We start from the raw sequence: 26205 nt of genomic DNA, 5'->3' as shown, positions 1-26205 counted from the left end.
AACTGAAATAGTTCTGAAAAGGTTTAACAGTGTTTATTAAACCTAAAATAACACAAAGCCTTAGCAAAAGTGCAACTTTTCACAAGTAAAGGAACAAATAGCTTATTTTTCTGGAACATGTTACAGTAGTCAGTGCAGGTTTAAATTATACAAATCCAAACATTCAAAACATAAACAATATGTAAACAAATCAAAGAAACACCACTTGTTTTCTCATATACTTGTTTTCTTCATTATCAAAATGAAAATCTAAAACTCCAGTCCACACTTGACTTGAGCGCTGTACAAGTCAACCTTAAAAAAATATGTATTTAAAATAAATAGCCACTTTAAACAAATGACTAAAATAACTACTACACTATGTAATCAAATCCAAATGTTCAAGTATAAATGGCATTGAATAAGTAAACAAATCCATGACAAGGAACTAATTGTATATTTCTCTTCATCATCAACAAATAAGATGCTTCATCCAGCAACAGGGTGTCCGTGACACAGTTTAAATGCTGGCAGAGGACGCTGCGGCTGCAGTATATAGTGACTCGTTGCATTCTCCCTCAGCCAAAAGTCCTCACGTCATGCATTTAAGCTAAAATGCTAATGTTATCTTACCTTGCACTGGCTGTAGAGACGTGGGTGATCGTCACACAGATGTGCCATTAGATTCGAAGTGTTACCTTTTGCAGACACTTGTTTCCTGCACGTTCTGCAAACGGGATAGCCGTCTTCTATTAACTGTCCCTCAGCATTTTTCAGAAATCCCAAATATGCCCATACTTCCGATTTAGTCTTCTTTGAGGGCTGATGGATGTCCTGGGCGCTGCCGTCTCCTCCTTCGGCCATTATTTCAGCTTCAAAGTTTTGGTGCCGTTGCAAATTAAAAAGTGCGTGTGCGCGCCGCGGGAACTTCAGCTGAAGCGACGGTGGCTGGTAAGGGTCATCGCGCCGAAACCGCGGCCACGGTAAACCCACCGAGATAATATAGTTTTTTAAAAACTGGACGGTTATTTTTATTGTCAACTTTTTTACCGGGGTTTACCGCTATACCGGTTACCGTGACAACCCTACAACACACTTGCTCCTTCTGCAACACACTTGCTCCTTCTGCATCACACTTGCTCCTTCTGCATCACACTTGCTCCTTCTGCATCACACTTGCTCCTTCTGCATCACACTTGCTTCTTCTGCAACACAATTGCTCCTTCTGCAACACACTTGCTCCTTCTGCAACACACTTGCTCCTTCTGCATCACACTTGCTCCTTCTGCATCACACTTGCTCCTTCTGCAACACACTTGCTCCTTCTGCATCACACTTGCTCCTTCTGCATCACACTTGCTTCTTCTGCAACACAATTGCTCCTTCTGCAACACAATTGCTCCTTCTGCAACACACTTGCTCCTTCTGCAACACACTTGCTCCTTCTGCATCACACTTGCTCCTTCTGCATCACACTTGCTCCTCCTGCAACACACTTGCTCCTCCTGCATCACACTTGCTCCTTCTGCATCACACTTGCTCCTCCTGCAACACACTTGCTCCTTCTGCAACACACTTGCTCCTTCTGCAACACACTTGCTCCTTCTGCAACACACTTGCTCCTTCTGCAACACACTTGCTCCTCCTGCAACACACTTGCTCCTCCTGCAACACACTTGCTCCTTCTGCAACACACTTGCTCCTTCTGCAACACAATTGCTCCTTCTGCATCACACTTGCTCCTTCTGCATCACACTTGCTCCTTCTGCAACACACTTGCTCCTTCTGCATCACACTTGCTTCTTCTGCAACACACTTGCTCCTTCTGCAACACACTTGCTCCTTCTGCAACACACTTGCTCCTCCTGCAACACACTTGCTCCTTCTGCAACACACTTGCTCCTTCTGCATCACACTTGCTCCTTCTGCAACACACTTGCTCCTTCTGCAACACACTTGCTCCTTCTGCAACACACTTGCTCCTTCTGCAACACACTTGCTCCTTCTGCAACACACTTGCTCCTTCTGCAACACACTTGCTCCTTCTGCAACACACTTGCTCCTTCTGCAACACACTTGCTCCTTCTGCATCACACTTGCTCCTTCTGCATCACACTTGCTCCTCCTGCAACACACTTGCTCCTTCTGCATCACACTTGCTCCTTCTGCAACACACTTGCTCCTTCTGCAACACACTTGCTCCTTCTGCAACACACTTGCTCCTTCTGCAACACACTTGCTCCTTCTGCAACACACTTGCTCCTTCTGCAACACACTTGCTCCTTCTGCAACACACTTGCTCCTTCTGCATCACACTTGCTCCTTCTGCATCACACTTGCTCCTTCTGCAACACACTTGCTCCTTCTGCAACACACTTGCTCCTTCTGCAACGCACTTGCTCCTTCTGCAACGCACTTGCTCCTTCTGCAACACACTTGCTCCTTCTGCAACACACTTGCTCCTTCTGCAACACACTTGCTCCTCCTGCAACACACTTGCTCCTCCTGCATCACACTTGCTCCTCCTGCATCACACTTGCTCCTTCTGCATCACACTTGCTCCTTCTGCAACACACTTGCTCCTTCTGCAACACACTTGCTCCTTCTGCAACACACTTGCTCCTTCTGCAACACACTTGCTCCTTCTGCATCACACTTGCTCCTTCTGCATCACACTTGCTCCTCCTGCAACACACTTGCTCCTTCTGCATCACACTTGCTCCTTCTGCAACACACTTGCTCCTTCTGCAACACACTTGCTCCTCCTGCAACACACTTGCTCCTCCTGCAACACACTTGCTCCTTCTGCAACACACTTGCTCCTTCTGCAACACAATTGCTCCTTCTGCATCACACTTGCTCCTTCTGCATCACACTTGCTCCTTCTGCAACACACTTGCTCCTTCTGCATCACACTTGCTCCTTCTGCATCACACTTGCTTCTTCTGCAACACACTTGCTCCTTCTGCAACACACTTGCTCCTTCTGCAACACACTTGCTCCTCCTGCAACACACTTGCTCCTTCTGCAACACACTTGCTCCTTCTGCATCACACTTGCTCCTTCTGCAACACACTTGCTCCTTCTGCAACACACTTGCTCCTTCTGCAACACACTTGCTCCTTCTGCAACACACTTGCTCCTTCTGCAACACACTTGCTCCTTCTGCAACACACTTGCTCCTTCTGCAACACACTTGCTCCTTCTGCAACACACTTGCTCCTTCTGCATCACACTTGCTCCTTCTGCAACACACTTGCTCCTTCTGCAACACACTTGCTCCTTCTGCAACACACTTGCTCCTCCTGCCACACACTTGCTCCTCCTGCATCACACTTGCTCCTCCTGCATCACACTTGCTCCTTCTGCATCACACTTGCTCCTTCTGCAACACACTTGCTCCTTCTGCAACACACTTGCTCCTTCTGCAACACACTTGCTCCTTCTGCATCACACTTGCTCCTTCTGCATCACACTTGCTCCTCCTGCAACACACTTGCTCCTTCTGCATCACACTTGCTCCTTCTGCAACACACTTGCTCCTTCTGCATCACACTTGCTCCTTCTGCAACACACTTGCTCCTGCACACTACACACTATTTCATGCATAAGACACTTTGTTCAAGAATGAAATCTCATGGTACCATTGGGACAACACATCTCTTCCAAATACAAAACACATTGGGTGATTGAAAACACCTAGACACACACCTGAAAACATTCACTTGACTGGAGGTCAAAGGAGTTTGTTTCAGAAAGGCTTCTTTCCTGATTTGGTCGAATCAGGGGTCAGCTGGAAACTGAATTAATCAAGAAGTAAATCCTGTTTTATTAACCTGCAATGTTATGAGATCTGGTCAAGTTTTGCAAATCAGAATTTGACACGTTTCTGACCAATCAAGCTTAGGGCCTCCAAAAGCCTAGCAGTGGCCCTGGGATCATGTTAGCGGTAGTCGTACTTAAACTCATTTTTTGTGTCATTTCTCATCATGACCATAACAAATGTTAATCTGCTTTTATGGTGGAACAGGGCCGGTGCTGAAGTTGGAAGTGAACCTCTCTCTGTTACAGTTGCTTCTGCTGAATGAAACTTCTCAAACCGCGGCTCATCAGTGGCTCAAGAGGCTGGCTATCATGAGTTCAGCTCAGATTAAAACACTGTTTTTCGGTGAGGTGCCGCTTCAATGCAAAGATCTAACTCAGTCTGCTGTGGTGGTCTGGTAATTTAATTTGAATGATTTTTTTCTTTGCTGAATTTTCTTATTAATTGATGTGTTTGTTTTAATGTTTTGTATGTTTGTTTTCTTACACTGTACATGTACTATTGTAAATGTGTTTTAATGATGCGGACCCCAGGAAGAACAGTCTTCACTATGGTGAAGACTAATGGGGATCCTTAAATAAACCAATAAACACCGTATACACATACTTGCATCTTTCCTTTTGCTGACAGGATATCAAAATCCAAGTTCATTTTAAGTTTGCCTCCATGTTGCTTCCTCCTTCCTCAAAGTTTATCTCCATCTTATCCCAGTTTGATCAGCAGCTAGTTTAAGACCATGTACTGATAATGAAATGGTGATGAAACCGTGTGTCAGAACAGAGCTTTACGTGTGCTGAGACGACCTTGAAAAGTGCGTCCTGGGGCACTCAATTTATTACAAATTGCTAAAATGTAAGAGGAGAACGAAGGAGAGGAGCAAAGTGAATGGTGATGAAGGACCCGGCGAGTTGTCCTGAGTGCAGGACGTCCTGTTCTCAGTGGTGGGACATGAGGCTGCTCCATGATGCCGCGGCTGTTGCAGAATGAAGACGATTCGGACACGTGGTGTTTGATCACCACGGGTGCTGTTATCACCTCACACTGTCATGTTTCTGTAAACTGGAACATCAGGGACAAACAGTCTTGCTGTCTCTTATTTTCACTATTAGGAGCGTTTGATGAAATTCAGGACTAGGCTCTGATGGCACCCCCCACTGACAACCATGAGCAGCTCTACGTTCCTGTGCACGTACATCTCTGAGGACCTCTCCTCATCTGACAACACCACACCACTGACCAAAGAGCCCAAACCCGTCCCACATCCCATCACGCTCTCGTGCCGAGCCTCATGTCTGTGCAGACTGAGGTGGTGCGGCGTGTTCCCAGTAGCGCCGTCTGCTACAAAAGGTTCTTCCTGGAGCAGAGAAACGTTGTAGGACATGTGAAGGTCGGTGGTTTTTGAAATTCTGTGAGCTTCCTGACCTCCCATCCAAATCCACACCACCACGTTTCTAAGTGGCTTATCTCTGTAATCAGTTTCCCGTATCTTTGCAGGGAGACCAACACAGGCTGTAATTAAATATCAAAAAGGCTTCCAAAGTTAATGAGATACTTTAGTTTGAGGAATGCAGCTGAACATCAGACAGGCTACGTCTCCCAGATTAGACCAACACGTAGAGAACAGGGTGTACCAGGGTATGTCCAAGCCATGTTTACAGATGGAAAGATGCACTTTGAAGGTCACAAATATTTTCTACTGAAATCCTGAATAAAACTGATAAAATCATTTGAAATGAGGCAAGGTCAAAGCACAGCGCCTTGGCTGTACTGCTTACCTGTGGCTTGTCCTCCATCACACATCGGAGCTTCTCCACCACGTCGGTGCGGCGCTGTCGGTGCAGCGCGTTGATCACCTTGGCTAGGTTGGCGTCGGAGTCTCGGATGGTCCAATGCTGCAGAGCGGCGTACGCCCGCTCGTGATCTGATGAGTACCCATTTGCAAAGGCGGCCACCTCCCGCTCTGTGGCGTTAGCCAGAGACTGATAAATGTCAATCCACTGAGCTCCAACCTGGGCTGCCACCAGCTTCAGGATATCCACCCCTAAGCAAAGAAACACCAAAAGGCAGATATAAGATTGAGAATGTAAAAAAGAAAGATGAAACAAGACGCAAAAGTGAAAGGAACAAAGCTAAACACAGAACAACTACAAAAAAGTCCCAAATCCCCTGAAGGGATTTATTCCTGTTCTGTTCTCACTGGACTGGTGGATTGCACATTAGTGTGCACAGATACAATTACCATGTTTGCTGTGTTGTATTTGAAGTTGTTGTGTTACCTGTCCATTGTCTATATTTTGGATCGTGCATTTTTTGCTATGCTGTACTGACAACAAACGTCACCAGCTCGGCTGTGGGGTTGTTAAAAGTTTCATCTGTCCATTCTTTCATTAACAGATATTAGAGTAAAACAAAAGAGGCACAAGGAATAACTTCCCGGTCGCTCCTGTTTACTGCTGTGTGGAGCTAGCTGGTGCTGAATTAGCAGCAGCGTTAGCTCACGCAGAGTTGCAGAGCCTGAGTGAGCTAACGCTGCAGGCTCACAGATTGTAGACAAAGACCAAGTCCCTCTTTAGCTTTAGAAACACTAGCTGCTTTTCTTGGACCAGAGCGTTTGCAAAACGGGATTTGCCGCGGCTCCCTGTGGAGGATAAAGGTCGTTTATAAGATCAGACCGTGGTGGTAATGTGGCGCAATCGTAGCAATTTTATAAAAGATGTGATGTGGGGCTATGGGGGCGGTCTCTGCACTGCCGCAGACTTCCGTTTGTCTTGGACATAACTTGATTTTTATTGCGATTGAAGCCGTGATCGTGAAGTTTTTTTTAACAAGCAGCTCCTAAAGGTGTCTGTCCCCATCGGTCCCTGTGCGGTCTCTGGTGATCTGAGCTTCAGCTCTAACAGAGAGGCTCGTGGAGCGCTGCGGCGCTCCAGTTTGCCATCTCAGCTGATTTTGTTCAAAAAGCAAACCTTACTGTCTGTGTTTACTTTCATTTTCAATAAATTTGAAGAAGAAGAAGAAGAAGAAAATATCATTTCTATAGCGCCTCTCAAGATAAAAATCACGAGACGCTTCACAAAATCAAAAAATGTAAATATATAAAAAAGCATTTAGAAAATGTTTAAAAATATATTTAAAATGAGCAAAATAGACAATTGTGATTCAAAAAATGTTAAGAAAGAGAGAGAGTGAACAGGAAAGAGGGAAACCAGTGGATCCTGAGGAAGGTGGAATAGGTGGGGAGAGCAGAATAAAGAGAGAGAGGTGAAGAAGGTCATACAAAAGCCAGCTTGAACAAGTGAGTCTTCAGCTGCTTTTTAAAGGAGACCACTGAGTCCACTGATCTCAGGCTCAGGGGGAGAGAGGTCCAGAGTCTGGGGGCCACAGCAGCAGATGCCAGCCGGAGCTCAGCAAAAACTCCCCACGTCATCATGACATCTGCCTCTGTTGCGCCAGGGCGCATACGACAGACCATTACCGCAATATTACTACCAAGCGAGGCGGAACGAATGCCGCAATATTCACGCAACGCCATGCCGGCGTGGCGCGTTTAATGACATACCATTGCGGTAATATTACGCCGATTTGCCGGCATGGTGTGTCTTGTAAAAAGGGCTACTGAAAACCCCTCAGCCAGCTGCGAAGGAAATCTGTTTCAACATAACCTTCCTTCCAACATGATTCGGACCTTAAACTTAATGATTATTTCACTCTAAAACTCTTACATATTGTACTTTTAAGACCAGATCACACCCAAATACAGAAAGCTTCCTGTGACGCGGGCCCTGGCTTTGCAGGGCATGCACACAGAATTAATTCCTGCACTTTTGATAAGCACCACGATGATCCCTGGTTACGGTCAGTGGTAGAAAACAGGCTGAGTGACCACATGCTGATTCGCTCAGGCTGGAGATGGGAGATTAGCTACATGTAAGCTGCTTGCAGTGATTCATCATTCGACTCAAAAGCAATCATGGGCACACGACTACATAAACAGAGAAATAAAGTCCCCGTGTTGTCAAAGATCAGGGGCATTCAATTTCGGGCCTGGAGGGCTGGTACACAGCATGTTTTAGAGGTTTCTCTGTTCCAACACACTTGACTCTGAGGTGGAATCAGTAAAGCAGCTCCTCAGGCTCTGCAGAAGCCTGTTAATCACCTGCTGATTGAACTCAGGTGTGTTGAAGCTCCAGGACCAGGACAGATTACCCCGTCACAGAGGCTCAAAATTTCTCACTGACCACCTAAAACTCCCTCAACCCAAATCCTCATCATGCATTAATACTTCACCCATCACTGAGTCTCGCCAACAACTAGAGCTATAATCCAAGAGAACAAGCTTCCTTTGGCCTCATTTTGAAAGTCCATCCTCCACAAATGGCTTCAAGCCCAACACAATAAACGGCCCAGTCAATGCCGTCCTTCTACTAATGATGAGTAAGGTAGCGTGATCCAGCAGGGGGTCAGAGGAGCACGTGTGCCAGGCCGCCGGGCTGAGAGCTTGTGAAGTCATATCCATCCCACTGACCAGAACACACAGCGACAGCAGAGAAATCCCTCTGCTCTTTACACCTCACCGCCTCAGCAAGCTGGACTCATCTGAATGACCTACATATTCAGTGTGTCAGCCTGCACATGTGTTTGTTTGCTGTTGGAGGCAGGATAACTGGGTGAGTTAACTTAGGGCCATGTTGGGTGGTGTGTGTGTGTGTGTGTGTGTGTGTGTACATTACTCTGTCCTGTATACACATGTAAAAACAATATATGGCTGTCTGGATGAAAAAACTAAGACATCAAAGGCATGGGACATGTCTCACAGCAGACAATCTGAGTGGTTTTGCTGTGTAAAAGTGTCCAATTACATCCTTAAGTCACTGCATGTAAAAATATAGCTATCCTAATTAGCGGATAAAGAAATATTTATAGCTATACTGTGGAGAGATACAATAAGTGGTTCTTTACTCATAACATGGCTCAGACCAAACGACTGGACACAGAACAACAGAAACATAAAAGCTGGATAAAGGAAGTGATGAAAATAAGGAGACATGGACCCAGAAGGACAAACTGGACACTTAATGGGACATGGTGATCACAAAGCAAGGCACGGGCAGTAGAGGGTGTCAGCGTCCCGCCGAGACAAACATTTCACAAAAATACATTTCAGTTATCCATCCTTCTATTGTCTGAACCCGCTTTGTCCACGTAGGGTCGCAGGGGGCTGGTGTCTATCTCCAGCGGTCAATGGGCTAGGTACACCCTGGACAGAGAGCCAGTCCATCGTAGGGCAACACAGAGACACACACAACAAACAATCACACACTCACACACACACACACACACCTAAGGACAATTTAGACAGACCATTAACCTAACAGTCATGTTTTTGGACTGTGGGAGGAAGCCGGAGTACCCGCAGAGAACCCACGCATGCACATGGAGAACATGCTAACTCCATGCAGAAAGATCCCAGGCCGGGAAGCGAACCCAGGACCTTCTTGCTGCAAGGCAACAGCTCTAACCAGTACGCTGCCTATTTCAGTTATTTGAAATGTTATTTTAAAATGTATTTTCCAATGTAATTTTCTTTAGTTTAATTCAACTACGGAGCGATACATTTGTTTTAAACAGTGAGCAGCAGAAACATCAAAACCTTTCAATTCTAATCATTTCTTCACTCATTTGTATAAGTCTTCATTGATGGTACCATTTATGTCTTAAATTAATAAGAAGAATTTATGGTTTGAGTGAACATTAATATGATTTATTAACTCAGGTCTTCCCTGGGGGGGCAGAAATCTTCTACGAGTGGCCATGGCCACCCCTGGCCACCTCTTGGGGACGCCACTGGCCATCCCTGGATGTTATGTAACTCATCATCAGTTCCAGTGTTGGTGGTCCAGGACTGAGACCAATATGGTGATCAGCTGGTGCATGTAGCCCACCTATCCTCTGATTACCACTCACGATGAATTGCTGGAAATAAAAGTAGCTCCAGATCTCTCAAACAGAGTTGGTTCAGACCTTACAAAACGCATTTGTATGTTTGATTATTAACACATTATCATTCTCATAAAAATTCACTAAATAAAAAAATTAAACTGATGAAATGTGTGTATTTGTGTGTGACTTCAGGCAGCATGTACCTCCAACATAGCAAAAAAAAAAAACAACTGAATGAGTCCCAGGCTGAAGAGAGAGCAGGCCACCCACGCCCACCCTGGTACTGCACAGAGCTGTATGTTCTAACACATGGCATCCCGCTGGGCTTGGATGAGGAACTTGGCATAATTAAAGGTGTGGAGGTTTAACGAGAGGGGATGGTGGGCAGGTACAATGTTGTTTTCCTTCATGTTTTTCTCAACATTTTTATTTGGAAACGGATGTTATAAATCATATGGCTGAAGACCACATCCAGCACTACCTGCTTCCACCTGATCCTCCCTCAAAGTGACAGCTCTGCGGCCTCATTTATCAGGCTTGCTTACGCACAAAACGGGGTCGGAAAACTGCGTAAGCAACTTTCCACGCAAACTTTGGGATTTATGAAAGAAAACTTAGCGGAAAAATGTGCGCAACTTTAAGTTGACTAAGGACCTGGCTTACACACATGTTGGACATGGAGAGCACCTGCAGTGCTGCTGCTGAGAAGATACAATTATGAAATCCTGCAGCATTATCACTTGTACCGCTTCGTTTTCACACCGAACAAGACCCCCCACATGCACACGCACACACACACACATACATAGCCTGAAGCGCAGAATACAGAATGCAGAATATCAGCAGGGGGACAGATTGAGACAGAACATCATGTGTCAGTGACAGTGTGTGTCCTGTCACTGTGACCCGATTAATCATGCGCCCTGGCTACTTGGACAGGGGAGATCTCCGTGTGGCTGACTGGTTAGCTCGTGTGACTTTCACCCGGGAGTCTGGGGATTGAATCCTGATTGGACCATTTTTTATATCCGCCACAGATCTCTCTGAAGAACTCACAACATTGACGGCTTCAGCAACGCTGTGCCGCTCCGTGGATTTTCTCTCATTTGTTTTGCAAAAGCACTTCCTTTCATTTCTCCACCTCACCCACAAGTACCTCAACTTCTGCTTCTGTGAAATTGAGCTTCCTTGATCTGCCTTGATCTACGGTCGCCATGTCATTGGCGGAGCGCTGCCACAACCGGCTTATGTATATGCATAAGATCCACAAGGCACTTTGCATGAACTATTTATGGCAGTTAGTGGGCGTGGTGAGGGCGGGATGTGACTAAAATGCAGCTGAGAACCTTTCTAGATAGTTTCTGATTTATGAAGCGGAGATTGCGTGCAGCTGTGCGTACTCCATGTTTGATAGATCACAAACCTACTTGGCGTAAGTACTTTTTTTTTTTTTTGCTGAGCTTAAGTACGGTTTTAGTAAGGATTCTACACCATGTTTGATAAATGAGACTCCTGACCTTTAGTTCCCTGGAAAAGCTATAAAAATTGGTATTACACCTGTCAGACAGCTCTTGTTTTGAACAAAAGTTTAATTCTAACCTGACAGACAAGCTTATGCTGCTCTAAGTAAAGTCATAGTAATCTAATTACTGTCTACTTTTGTCATAACGCTGTTTCCGTTACTGATAAGAAAATGCGTGCGTTACTCTAACTCAGCAGCACGGTGTGTTGAAGCTGTCATCAGATGATCGGGAGCTACAGGAGTGGATGTTTACACCCAAGTGCATCACAGACCACGAAGAACGAAGAAGATGTGATGAACAGCTGCAGACCTGGAGACCCGCAGATTCACTGTTGCAGGTGTGGTTTTGCAGCAGCACCCTTCTTGGTGTGACAGTGGTGCTTCCCGAAGATCCGATCACCTGTTCAACGCTCAGACGCCACTCCATTAATTCCTCTATCTTCCTAGATCCTTCAGCTGGAACCTGTTCCTGATCATTTCTTTAGTCCTGCGGTAACCCTGGTTGTAGCAGTCTCAGGTGTGACTAGACCCGCATCTTTACCACTCAGCTTCAGCTCTTCTGTGTTTGGGTCTGACCCAAGTTACTAAATTTAAGTCCTCCATCAGATTTGTGCTTTTTCTAGTGTCATTTTTGAGGATTTTTAATTATTTGTTCACCAATAATAGAAATGCCACTAAAAACAAACAATTATGTGAATCAAGAAAAATTTGAATACTGTGGAAAATGACTGATTTCAGTAATTTAACCAGACTGAAATGCTCAGGAACCTTTACAGGTGTTTGTATTTGAGACTGTAACTTTCAGTTGATTGGGGTCTTGTTTCACGTCACACAAGGACATTTCAATAGTTTGTAGTTCCTCCTGTTAAGTGTCCATTTATGTCAATCTCTCAGTTTTGTAATAAACATTTGGACATACATTTAATTATGCTCCAGTCTTTAGTCATTTATATTTCAGTACTGTAGTAATTCATAGTAGATTAATTAAGAGGGGATCCCATTTTCTTGCATTCTTTTTTTAAAAAGTAACGATAGTTTTTTTCTTGGTAATTACTTTTATAATCTTGTAACTCAGTAAGTGACTGAGTTACTTTTTTGACAAAGTAACATGTAACTATAACCACTTACTCTTTAAAGTACGGTTCCCAACACTGGCTAACAGCAATGTGACTCTACCACTGACTCTGATTGCTCTGAATCATTGATTTTTATCTCTACAAGTAACACAAACCTGGAGGAGTTCTGCTGTGTGGTGGAGTTGCCGATGTTAACAGTTAGCTTCTACTTCTGTTTTCTGGAGCCTCACTCATCCAACATTTGTAGAAATGTTCCGATATTTGCGTTATAGCTGAATGAAGTTTAGAATGTTCATACGAACAATGAAAAGCCAGATTTGTGAAACATGCAGTGGCCTCTCGTACGCATGCTCCTCAGCAATCAACTGTTGATAAATCCCGCTTGTGCGTACCTGTCCGTTGCTAAATGCATGAGTGTATAATGGAGGAACCAGGGAAGTGTTGTGGTTATCCATATTTGCTGTGGCAGCTTTAAAGCATAGGCTCTCGAGAGAGGCTCTTAAATTGGATATTTAATGATCAAAAATAGTTTGTATTAGGTCATATGTCCAGATGAATTTGTTAAGCAAATATCTTTTGTTTTGCTAAATCGAAAAGTCAAAGCGCCACCTCCCCATAGCTCACGGTTTATGCTTTAACGCTTTGCAGCAAAGCATTACTGCACGTTGGGATGCCAAGCATCTAAATTATGTTTTCAAAATTAACTATTTATTGATGAAGATGAAGCTTTTTAATTGAGTCAACAACCTTTATTGTAGAGCTGAAACAACTAATCGATTTAATCGATTATAATCGATTATTAAAATAGTTAACAACTTTTTTAGTCATCGATTAGTTGTTTAATAATCATATTTTACCGCATAAAGTCTATTTTTTACCACAATCTGACATCGGTTACAATCTGTTAAATTTGCCGCCAGTGTGTGGCAGTAATAAGCCACTGATCTACCAGTGGGGCCGTAGAAGAAGAAATTAGCCAATAAGTGCCCTCGGTTTTCATGACGTATCACGTTACTGACGCGCATCTTGCTGTGAGAGATGGCGGATCAACAACAAATACGGAAGAAAAATAGAAGCGACAAAACAAGAGAAACCCCGGACAAAAACCTCACGAGTATGGGAGCACTTCACTAGATGCCTTGAAAAGACCGGTGACCTACAAAATATGCAAAAACCATGGCACGACGGAAGCACGACGTCCCTAAGTGAACATTTGAGATGAAAACATGGGGGCTGATGCAGCAGAGGAATGTCCGGTAAGTAACAGAAAATAAACAAGCTAACGCAGATCACATTTGGGACTTAGTGTTAGCTGAGTTCGTTATAGTGGATGTTAAACATGTTTTTTTTTTTTTTTGCCGCGTCAGTTTACGGTGTTCTACTTCTGATTGACTAGATGCAATCGTGAATCTCCTCCGTGTTGTGGCGCTTCCCAAATTTAGCACGTCTGTTTATAAGAATGTTCTCGTTAAGAGAAAAACGGCACAAACCCATAACTGTGTTCCTCATTCAAAAAAGGACAACTCCGCGGAGAAAAATATACAGACGAGCTGTGTCCAGGTGAATATAACGCGGCATAGTTGTACGCTTTCAATTTTTAAATACAGGAGAAATTCAGAAAGTCCTTTTTTTAACTATTAAAAGGCTGTTTTACTATCTAACGCTGTAAAACGCCTCACAACACATTTTTGTCAAAATAAATGATCACTGTATATTGTTAATTAATTCAAATAATGTAATATTGATTTAGTGTTGTAGTGTGTGTGCTGCTTTATTTTATATGTGTACTTAATTCAGTTTATTTGTTTCTTATGCAGAAAAAAACAAGCAACGATGGACAACTACATGGGGAACAAGACACTCACCCCCCAGCAATGCATACCACTTACAAACTCTATTCTAGATTCTACATTATTTTTTATGGAATTTACCTCTTATATTTTGATGCCAAAAAATTATTCTGGACTGATATTTTGCACTGTTTAGCTCATTTTACACTGCTGACTGTGGTCATGTGCAATAAAATAGATTGCAGTCAACTGCACAATTCTCTTATGTTTTTCTTTTTCTTAACTGAAATGTATTCATCACTTGTATAGGTTAAATAGCTAAACAATAACAAACCGATTAATCGATTAATCAAAAAAATAATCGACAGATTAATCGATTATGAAAATAATCGTTAGTTGCAGCCCTACTTTATTGCATTATTAATGTATCCATACTTCTTATTTGTGGGCCTGGGTTGACTTGCTGCTGTGATCTAAGATCCAAGTCCAGACTCAGAATCTCTGGTCTAGAGCAGCATTTTAACACAATGTCCATTAAGTCCATTTCTTTGGCAGTTGGTGAAGCCAGCAGGGTCCATGACAAGTGGGTACAGCCCACAACAGTCCACATCACCCCTTTGAGATAAAACATTTTATTTCATATAACTTCCACCTTGACAACATCATTTGTAATACTGTATAGAGAAGGTTGTCAAACCACCAAGGCCAGGGCCATTCCTTAAAGGTAAGCTTTATTTTGCACTTTCATCAATTCTTTACTCTCCAATATCAATTAAACGGATAACTTTTTCAGGTCCTATGTCATACAAACCTAGCCTGGATTCCCAGGAAGCTCCTTCAGCCTCACTGTGGAGAAGCAGAAGTCTTTCACCGTTTCCTGGCTGGCCTTGTTCAAATGCCAAGCATTGAATGTGTGTGATCTGTGCTTTAACACTTCCCTTTCTTTTCTCCTTTATTGCCCCAATGTTTTAACTGCTCCAGTAAAGGGGCATTACAACCTTCAAGGGGAGCCAGCCACGCATCTTGGAAGGATTAAGAAGCAGTTTGCTTTTATGTTCCTGAGGGAAAAAAATGCTAACAGTGTGAGTTGCATGTGCATATGTATATCTGCACATAAATGCATACACATGGGCAAAAGGATTACTCATCCAATCAAGGGAACACATGAACGTAATAAACATAAAGGTTTGTCTGAAAAACTGTTTGTTATGTTGTTTTTAAAGCCTTGACTTTGAATATTCCTCATAAATAGTTTTCATATGGTCACATTTCCAAATTTATTGGTTTGTAGTGATGGCCTGAAGGATTAAACAGAATAAGATACCAATAAAAGCTGCTTGGTTTCCCAATTTCTACCTTTGATTTGTTCTAACAAGTCAATCAGTGGTGACTTTTGAGCCCTTCTTTGCCTTCCACAAACACTTCCATTTCATTGTTTCACCCTTCATTTATCTACTCATCAGATGTTTTTAAATTAAAACAAGATGCAAAGAAACGGCAGGAAACCTTAGGGTCGTTAACCTGCAACAGGCAACCCATACGCAGACACACCCACGATCTAACACACTTCATGTCTTTTTCTCTGAACATCTTTGCAATCCTCTAACGGACCTGAGTGACCCGCTAACATGCCTTGCCAACCAAACAACCACCCTGGAGAAGCTGAAACCAGATTATTCCAGTTCTATAGCTGGTCACTGTAGGAGCAACCCCCCCCCCCCCCCCCCCCCCCCCCACACACACACACACACACACACACACACACACAAGCTGGATTTCAAAGTGTGGACTCAAATGCCTCAGGCAGGATGTGTCTCCTCAGTGTGGGCCTCTCCCTCATTGTCAGGTGGAGTCTGAGAACTGTGTTGGAAACCATGTTGCCTAAATAGAAACAGAAAGGAACAGACACAGCGACCAACAAAAAAAAGAATGATGGTCTAACATAACAGACAGAGAAACTAGATGTGCAGTAATCCAAGAAAAACAACACTAGCATTATTAAAAAAGCATACATTTTAAAATGTGAAGGAAGAAAACAATGAATAAGAAAATGTTATCATGGGATCCTGAGAAAGACAGAACTAGTAGAAGCAGCAGCATGAAGAGAAGCCAGTGAGGAAGAAGAGGATGAAAATGTCACACAAAAACCAGGTTGAACAAGTGAGTCTTCAGCTGCTTTTTAAAGGAGACCACTGAGTCCACTGATCTCAGGCTCAGGGGGAGAGAGCTCCAGAGTCTGGGGGCCACAGCAGCAGATGATCTGTCACCTTTGACCTTTAGCCTGGTGCTGCACAACCAGTAGGCTTTGATCACTGGACCTCAGGGACCTGCTGGGGGTGTAGGGACTAAAGATCACCAATGTAAGATGGTGCTTGTCCATGTAAGGCCCTATAGACCAGAACCAGGATCTTGAAATGAACCCTGAAGTTGACTGGCAGCCAGTGAAGCTGGAGGAGAAGCGGGGTGATGTGGGTGTGTTTGGAGGACTTGGTCAGAAGCCGAGCACAGGCGTTCTGAACCACCTGTAGACGGTTCAGGCAGGAAAATCCAGGATGAGAGCTGGGTCAAAGATCACACCAACTTTCCTGACAGAAGGTTTGGTGTGAGAAGCAAGCTGACCAAGAGAGTCTCTGACTTTGGGAACCAGCTTTTCTGGTGCACAGATGAGGATCTCAGTCTTATCTTCATTCAGCTGTAGAAAGTTCCCAGACATCCAGGTTTTGATAGAGTCTAAGCAGGTGTGTAACAGCTGCAGCTTAGACATCTCATGGGACTTGTGGAGTACCATTTATAAACGTCCTAAGGCTCCCTAATGCCGCCATGGGGTTGCAGTAAATTGACAGCATTGTTTTGTAAAAACAGCTTAGACATCTCATGGGCCTTAAAGGAGATGTACAGTTGGATGTCATCTGCATAAAGATGGTAGGATATTTCTTTAAAGAAGCTCAGGATGCGCTGAAGAGGAAGCAGATGGAGGAGGAAGAGCAGAGGCCCCAGCACAGAACCTTGTGTGACCCCATGGGTAAGGGAGGTGGTGGAGGACCTAAACTTGGAGACGGCCACAGAAAAGGAGCACTCAGAGAGATAAGAGGAGAACCACTCCAGAGCAGATCCTGATAGCCCTACCCAGTCTCTCAGCCTCTCCAGTAGCAGGTGATGGTCAACAGTGTCAAAGGCTGCAGTCAGGTCCAGCAGGACCAGAACAGAACATTGTGATTCAGAAGGTCATTAGAAACCCTAAGAAGAGATGTTTCAGTAGAATGAGCTCTATGGAAACCTGACTAGAAACTAATAGACGCAAAGGGAAGTCAGCAAGAAGATTTTGCCAACAATTAATAGCCAGACCACGGTTCTAGAGAAATCTTATTCTCACTTGGAGCCAAAACGATTTCCCCCTTTTGCATTGAGTTTTTACTAGGTTTCTAAAACATTGCTGGAGGTGATAGACTCAGATTCACTACTTGGCTTGGGTTCAGCTGCCAGTAGGACAAAGTGCCATGGTGCATCTTGACCAATCATGGCCAATCGGAAGTAGACTGCAGATCTAAGTACGATTAATTTAGCAGTGAAATTTTGAAAAGGTGGCTAGTAATGGCGATAGAGCCAAAAACAGAAGCCATCTTTTAACCAGCCAGAAGTGGACAAACAACATGAAACTATTACAGAAAGACAATAATAGGCAGGAAAATATGCCAGCACCTCCGAGCCTTAGGTCGTTTTATAAGCGGTCAGACCATGGTGATAACGTGGCGCAACTGGGTCCTTTATACATAAGATTATGCAATGGCAGAAAAAAGGGGGAATGGGGGCAGTCTCTGCACTGCCACAGACTTCCGTTTATCTAGGAAATAACTTGCTTTTTATTGCGATTGAAGCCGTGATCATTAAGTTTTTTTTAACAAGCAGCTCCTAAAGTCGTCTGTCCCCATCAGTCCCTGTGAGGTCTCTGGTGATCTGAGCTTCAGCTATAATGGAGAGAAGCCCCAGGAGTTCTTTATTGCTCCAGATTATCATCTCAGCTGGTTCTGTTTACAAAAGTGAAACTGAATGCCAGTGTTTCCGTTCATTTTCAATATAGTTGCTTGCGCATTCATAATACACACCATGGTGACAGTATTATGCTGATTTGCCTGCATGGTGTGTCTTCTAAAAAGGGCTTAAAGAAACCTGAGTCTAGGGAGTAGGTAATAACAGTAGGGCCATTGTTTGTGTAAACAGAGCTCTTTACATTATGTGATTTAGGGTTAAATTGATTAGATTGGATTGGATGTTAACAGCAAATCAACCATGTCAACAAGGGCTTGACATCAGAAAAACTATTGCAATTCACTAAATCAAACTGGAGCGGTCACTGGGGAACAAAGACTCAATAACATTCTGTAAAACGTACACATTTAGGTTTGGGGGGGGGGGGGGGGGGGGGGATCGATTTTAAGACTGTAAAACATCACAACTGTGATACAGCTGCATTAACAGAAAATAAAATTGGAGATCAAAATGCAGCCAGGAGGTTGAACCTGGATTAGGATGGATGTGCCCCGTAAGCTGGTTCCAGTACAAGTTTTAAATTTCTATCGATTCATGTTCCAAACATGCTGCTGAATGTTCAAGAATTACATTTTCTTATCTGCTTAGCAATGCAATTAGTTGTTTGCTGCTTAAAAAACACAACTGTGAACAGTAGGGCAGAAAGGACTTGTATCCCCAAATCCTGATTGCTAAGAAGTTGCTAACCCTAACCCTTCTCCACAGCCTTCATTAGTGTCTACAGGACTGATTCATCACTAAATGAAACAAATCAGCTGGGTTTGCGATCTAAAACATGCAGGAAACCTACTGGAAGCAGACGGTAGTGCAGAGTAGGGTGGGGCATCGTTTGATTTTGAACGATTCCGATTCAGATTCCAATTCCTCGTTTCGATTCCGGTTCCTATCGATTCCCGATTCCGATTCTTACAAGCCATGACATGTTTTACATGAGCCAGCTAACCACAGGTCCTACTAGATGAAATAATCTTAACTTCAACATGAATTTTAACTCTATGAACAACAACATCACCTTCATTTAGACAAAAACATGTTTTGGAGACAAAAAGAAAAAGACTTGCAGCACAACCAGTGTGTTTGTTTCTGACCACAACCAAAGTGTGGAAGCAGCCTCTGGGATGAGAGGCTAAATGTCTCCAACATATCCAGAAACGTCCAGCTGTTTTCAGCTGAAACTCTCAGGATGATCATGTCCAGGATGACTGAGAACTTCACCTCCATGCTGCAGCAGCGTTCAGTCACAACAGGAAGTGAGACTTAAACGTAGCTGCTGTCAGTAACAAGCTAACAGGTTTAAACATTAAAACTCAACAGAAATAGTTCAGAAAGGAAATTTAAATGTTCACAGCTTTGTGTGTGATGTATTATTATTATTATTATTATTTATTGTGGCAGAAGCTGGTGTGGTCCACCACAGAGAAGCTGCTCTAGCATGATGACTTTAATTATTCTACAGGTTATTGTTCAGCCTTCCGACGCTCACACACACACACACACACACACACTCTCTCACACTCGAGTGTTGGTGAGCGGCTGCGTCTGACTGCTGACGCTCTGTGTGTGTTGTTATTTCTGCAGTGAGACAAACTCACCTCACACCGTCCAGAGTTTGTTCTTTAAGCTTCTATTAAATCCACCGTGTTGACGTATTTAACACGTTTCCTCTACGCTGCAGGAGTTAAAGTATACGTTACGGAGTAAAAGGTCGGCAGACGCGTTTGTTTATATCTGGGTGGGGGGAGGGTGGATTCGGTGCTGCACACACACAGCTGGTGTGATCAGCTCTGAAAAGCCTTGATCACAATTTGCAGATTGCGTTTATTTTTCACGGAGATCGGCCGCGGATTCCTCTTCCGTCGGCATTCTAGGAATCGAAACTAGGAATCCAAATAAAAAACGTTGAGCGATTCCGGGAAAAATGAACAGTTGGAACCGGTTCCAATCGATGCTCGATTCTCGATGCCCAACCCTAGCCGAGTCCAAGTTTTTGCCCAAATTCCACTGAAAATGACTTCTGAATAAACTAACTTCAGTAAATAATAAATGACCCGCACTTGTATAGTGTCTTTATGAGTCAGAGGACTCCAAAGCGCTTTATGCTACAGTGAGTCATCCATCCATTCACACACAGATTGTGATTAGCTACATTGTAGCCACAGCTGCCCTGGGACACACTGACAGAGGTGAGGCTGCCAAGCAGACGTGCTGGTGGTCCTTCTGACCACCACCTGCAGGTAGGGACGGTTAAGGGTCTTGCCCAAGGACACGACAGTCATGACTGCAGGAGTCTGGGCGTGAACCTTCAACCCACCAATTACAGGGTGAACACCCAACCCCTGAGCCATTATCGCTGCTACTGACTGTGTTAATCATTAGGAACAATTATAAAGAGCTTTAGTTTAGTTTCAAAGCATTCTCACAGATTTTGATCACAGGTATGATCAAAGACTTACCCTGTCCGTTGGAGTAGTAGATCCACTTCTCTCTGACCTGTGTCAGAGGTGCAGATGGTTTCTTCTGAATGGAATTCTCCATTATGCTACTGGGGTCCTGCACTGGACCCTTCTTCAACACCCGAGAGCTCCGTTTAACGCTGCACACCACAATGACAACCAGAACGAGTAGGAGAAGCAGGACTATCATCCAGGGTAGGTGCTCATTAATGTCAAAGTGTTCATGGGTGCTTGGCCTTGGCGAACCCCTGCGATTGGGTCTGTAGTAGGTGGAGTCTCCAATTCCACTTCCCTGGTTCACTACTATGTTGATTCCTGCTCCAACCCTGACAACCTCAGGACCCTGCAAACTCTCCATTGCATGCTTGTTGACCCCTTGTTTTGATTGAATATGGGCTGTAGTAAGGGGAGTCCGTGGCAGCCCATGTCTGAGTGCGGAGGATAGGCCAAGGAGTAGCTCATCGGATTTGTCGTCTTCCCTGTGTGCCGTTTCCCTCAGTTGAATGGCTGGAATGAATTGGTACAGAAGTGTGAGATGAGAGGAGACAGAGAGACAAACAGAATAAAACTCTCTGAAGGAGACACACTTAACCACAACAATAAAAACATCACAAGAGGGAATCATAACAAGCTCCCATCCCATGCAAGCAATCGGCCACACGTGCATTAGTAACCTTCCTCTGCTCTTCCTCATTTACCTCCCTGCTGACTTAAAGTAAGCCAGTATGTCATGGTGCTCCAACAGTTAGTAACACGACGTGAAAGGCATTCATGAGGAAGTTTCCAAAATGTATCAAAAGCTTCAACAGGGTTTATTGTTTCCTTATGCAAGTGACAGGTCCTTGCTTTTGTACTGTTAATAGATTTCAGTAGGGATCCACCAATACCAATACCAGCATTGGGCGTTGGGCCGATACCACATGCATGTGCTCACACTCATACTTGCGCTCCAATAATACAGGACCTAATACCAGAGTCGTGGATCCCTTTTTTCCCTCATACAGACACTATTCATTTGCACACGAAGGCTCTAACCCAGTAAGCAATGGTGACTCCCTGCCAAAAGAATATAAGATGCGTAGAAAGAATGACGAAACCGCTGCTGCACTATGGCAACAAGCTGAACAAACCACTTAATGGCAATAAGACCAGCTGAGTACTAAAACACCTTAGGTACCATTTCATTGTTTTCCAATTGGAATTTCACAAATTTTCTTTCAATTTTGAGTCCAAATACTTGCTAAATATTGCATGATGGCAACTGAGGTTAGTGGAGGGCACCCCTCCCCCCACCCCCACCCCCGATTTCTAATCGAGCCAATCAGCGCTGAGCAGCGCACGTCACACACCGCAACGCTCAGTTTCTTATAAGCAATGAAGACGCCGTCTGAAGCGGAAGTCACTGTGGCTCTTTCCTCTGTTCTACATGACTTGGACGTGTCTTTAAAACCACAACAAGTAGAAGCTACAAACCTTTTTTCTAAAGAAAGATATCTGCGCCATCGTCACACGCCATTTTTGACTACAGCTAAAAAAAACTATAGCGTTGCGCGGTGTAGTCTGCATTTTTGCCTTTCTTCTGATTGGTTATTTTTGAGCTGGCTAGTCCCGCCCCTCATGTGCCTCTCTGCCTGTGAGTAACCGGCCTAGTTCTCAGTGTAGACTTAAACAGAGGACGAGTCTGGCAGGCCTGGATGCGGAACAGGCCTCTATATTACCAAACTGCATTTCTGCAGAATATTGGTGGCTTGTAATTGTAATGGTAGAATGGGAATTAAGTCTGTAAACCAACACTGGAGGCCCGGGTACCAAATACACTGTGAGCCACTGATTTAAAACGGACTGAAAACATGGTACTAAATATTTCCTTGCAACACAACTGACTGTATTACAAACATTACTCAACAGGCTCCCTCAGTTTCAAACCACTCTTAAATTCAGTCTCATCGCACTGATTGGCTCAGGCTCAGCTGTGCTCCTCTTAATATTCAGAAAGCAGAGAAGCTCTGAATTGCTTAGCCTACAGTCTGCATTGTGGGTGACTCTAATCAGGCTTTAAATGAACTAGAGGAATAGGTTCAAACGTCATACTGCTGAACAGTTCATGGCCAAACAAACATCTGATAAACGTGCAAGAGGAGCAAATGATATTATGTGAACCATCCAATACAAACAAAAGCAGAAAATATTCCTTTAGGCAATAAAAATAACCGATAGTATCCTATATTAGTTCCAGGTATTGATAATCAATGTGGCCTCAGATGTCACGGCTTTTTTATTGAACTGGTGTTGTTCACAGGTCTCTAAAGGTTAAGCCTAAATTATGCTTCTGTGTCAGCTCCATGAGGGAGACACACACATTGACGGAGACATTTTAAGCCTAGTCTTTGCTTCTGTGTCGATATGGAGACACACAGCATCATTATCCATCCTTGTTACGGCTCTCCAGCAAGCTCACAAGGACGGACGGAGTCGGGCCCACTATTCTAAACATCCGTCGAACGAGACGGAAAATGCAAGCTTGTGACTGGTCAGGACGCCACTTTCGTCAACAGTGCCGCCAATGTGCCCTCCAAAACACACAGGAAGCCGGAGATATCTAGTGGCAGACATGGAGCAGCTTGAGGAATACTTTGGGGAAAAACTCTAAAAATAGGAATGTTGTATTCACCCGTGACTGGAAGAGTAAAAAGCAGCAAGCCTTTTATTCATGGATGGAAATGATGAGAAACGTGGTTTAGAGGCAATGAGTGCAAGAAAAAGTGGAGGAGAACGAGGGACAAAATTGTCCGTGTTAAAAAGTCTCTAAAATACAAAAAACAGAATAGAAACACAATACAAGACAGGATACCCCAGAACAGTGCTACGCCCTCTGCTGTCATGGAGGGGAACTGCTTTGCAACTGTGTTTATATTGTTTCTCAGAGACTTTAACAGGGCCACATTTGTCCCTCTTTCTCCTCCACCTCTTCATGCGCTCGTCACTTCTAAACCCACGTTTCTCGTCCACAAATAAAACACTTCTCTTTATACTTCTCCAGTCATGCGTGAATAAAATGTTCATATTTTCCACCAGGTATTCTTCAAGCTGCTCCATGTCTGCCGCTAGATATCTCTGTGCTGTGTTGTTGATGAATTCAAGGGAAGCAGCATTAAAGAACACTGATGCTAAGACTTGTGTGTCCATAAGGACAATGCAAAGCAGTTTAGCACTTTATCTTAGCTAAACAAAGCCCCTAATGTTCAGTGTTAAAGTACATCTTTACACATTAAAACAAATGACCTCATGAAAATGAATGTAAGCTTATTTTTATTGAGATTATAGAGCTTGCTAGCTTATATTTGCTGAGGTGCTAGAAAATAATTTAAAATAGCTTTTCTTAATCTGATACTGTTGAAAAACCTCATCAGTCCATACCTATAAATGTGAAAAGCATGGGCGGTGAGACATTCAGTGCACCTTTAATGCTTAAAGTTTGTGTAATGTCTATGGCTACACCAGAGGAAAAACTAGATGAAGATGACATAATGAATAGTACAAGTTTTATACTGTGAATATTTTTTAATTGTTATAGACTGAAATAATAAAATGAAAGAAATGAAATAGCTGTTATATAGCTTTCATTTTACATTTTAGGTTTGAAAAGGAAAACTCTCTTTTGCACTTTAAACTCTTTTCACAATGAAGTTGTCAATTCCCTCATTCAACAACAACTGACGCATAAAATACCTGTAATACCATAACCATCCGCCCACCCATTCATGCCCACAGCAGCCCTGACTGGGTCAAACTAACAGGCTGAAATTCCATTGATCACATGCCAACACAAACAGCAGTGACAGTGTTATCTCTGTGGGGGAGGAGCGGTATGCCTGCTATGGATAGTTGGTTCTGACCAAGCCCCCACAATGCGGCTCAAAATTGAGGCCAACCCGGAAGTACCAAAAATTGCAGTTCCACCCTCATCCACTAGGGGCTGGTGTCAGAAGTGAGCAAATCCTCATTGACTCCCATGTTAAAAATACCAATTTCACAGCAGAAATAAACATGTTTACAGCCTGGTACCAGAACATGTTTTGGTTTAAATGATCTAGTTTGCACTCATGACAACTCTGAGGGGGTGAATGTTTTTCTCACTCTTCTGTTTAAGTGTATTAAAAGCCTAAAATTCTGTATAATTAATGAGCATCAGACCCACGTGACCACAGAGCTAGCTCCGTGGAAAGGCCTCAGTAGAGCCTCGGTCTGGCCTGGAAACTGCTCCGGGATTTTGAGTCTCTGTGTGTATGTATTCTGTTTTGGATATTTTTTTGTGCAATTGTTGGACAAAATGACTTGCTGTGGCATTAATTGCACTAATAGAGCGTCCAAGGAGTTACTTCATTTTTTTCTGTAAGTAAAATTATATTTATGTATTTTAGGTCACTGCCGAGCTGAGCTTAGATTTTAACATGTACTGTTTAACCGTGAAATTTAAATGTAATAGGGTAAAACCCAGTGCATTTAACATAATGCTGCACTTTAGAAAATGGGTTGAAATATAACATGTTGGTGGAGCTGGGTTCCCACTATCGGCTTGTGGAGCTCTCGGGAGACCTCTGTGTTCCACCCGTTTCACCAACAGGGTGAAAAATATCAAAATATTGTCGGCAGAGACGGGCTACAACTTCTGGATCCATTTTATATAAATCGTTTTATTGATTATCGTCTTATGAAAGATAACTTTGATGTACACGAGCGACCGGTACTGGCTGCTGTCACCTGTTGTGATTGGTTAAAGCAGCTCTCTGCTGTCTAAGGGTAGGCCCCGCCCACAACGCCGCGGCTGCTGTAGCTCCCAGTGTTTTCTTTACTGTGGGAAACGGGTAATAATGGCTCTTTGATGGGAACAGGTTGCCGACCCGACCTAGAGGAAAACTACATACAAAGAACTACTTAAGCATATGGGTTTAAAATACTTAATAGCTTATCATGGCCTGTAGTAAAAGGTCTAAAATTAGGATAAAGAGTAATACAAAATGCATACTTTATAAAAAAATAAAAATAAAACCAAACACTTGAGTCTATCGCCTTATTGGATAAGATACAAACCTTTTAATAATCAATTTTATTAACTAATTTCCATTTTATTAAACTGCACTAGTTCCCATGAGAACAGGGCACCCGGTCGCGGCTCTTTGTGGACAAATAAGTTATTTAGTCGCTCCCCACCACCACTATTTTACAAATATGCAAAAAATAAAAAAAACAAGCGAGTTTATCTGATGGCATACAGACTTCTGGAGACCAACATCAAGCACTATCAACCAACTCACTGAGCTACAGTATTTCTGTGGTCAGGTCTCTCTCCGAGTCCGAGAGCTCCACAAGCTGTCAGCCCACACAGCAGCCAGGCGGTGAAGCGGTCAGAGATGCGCCGGGCTGACCGCTGGGGAGAACCGGGTGGAAGGATGGAACACAGAAGTCTCCCTTCGAGAGCTCCACCAAAATGTCATATTTCAACCCATTTTTATGTTAAATGCACTGGGTTTTACCCATCGACATATACCCTATTAATTATTTTACCGTATTACAT

The 26205-nt window shown here is 43.5% G+C and overlaps 1 protein-coding gene and 1 long non-coding RNA gene across 2 annotated transcripts in view; one reads left to right on the top strand and one right to left on the bottom strand.

Moving 5' to 3' along the window:
- tnfrsf21 (tumor necrosis factor receptor superfamily, member 21) overlaps positions 1–26205 on the bottom strand; it is a 47315-nt gene that overhangs the window by 8818 nt on the left and 12292 nt on the right. Inside the window, exons 3-4 of the mRNA XM_015975401.3 lie at positions 20631–21137; positions 5578–5843 (exon numbers count right to left, since the gene is read on the bottom strand). Coding sequence (XP_015830887.1) covers positions 5578–5843; positions 20631–21137 — 773 coding nt within the window. The remainder of the gene's footprint in view (positions 1–5577; positions 5844–20630; positions 21138–26205) is intronic.
- Positions 13504–14387, top strand: LOC139063518 (uncharacterized). Its single transcript, XR_011516879.1, has 2 exons — positions 13504–13596; positions 14158–14387. It is a non-coding gene; the product is annotated as an uncharacterized lncRNA (long non-coding RNA).

Source organism: Nothobranchius furzeri, chromosome 2, assembly GCF_043380555.1.
Source record: "Nothobranchius furzeri strain GRZ-AD chromosome 2, NfurGRZ-RIMD1, whole genome shotgun sequence".
NCBI lineage: Eukaryota > Metazoa > Chordata > Actinopteri > Cyprinodontiformes > Nothobranchiidae > Nothobranchius > Nothobranchius furzeri.
This window is presented reverse-complemented; position numbering and strand designations above follow the sequence as displayed.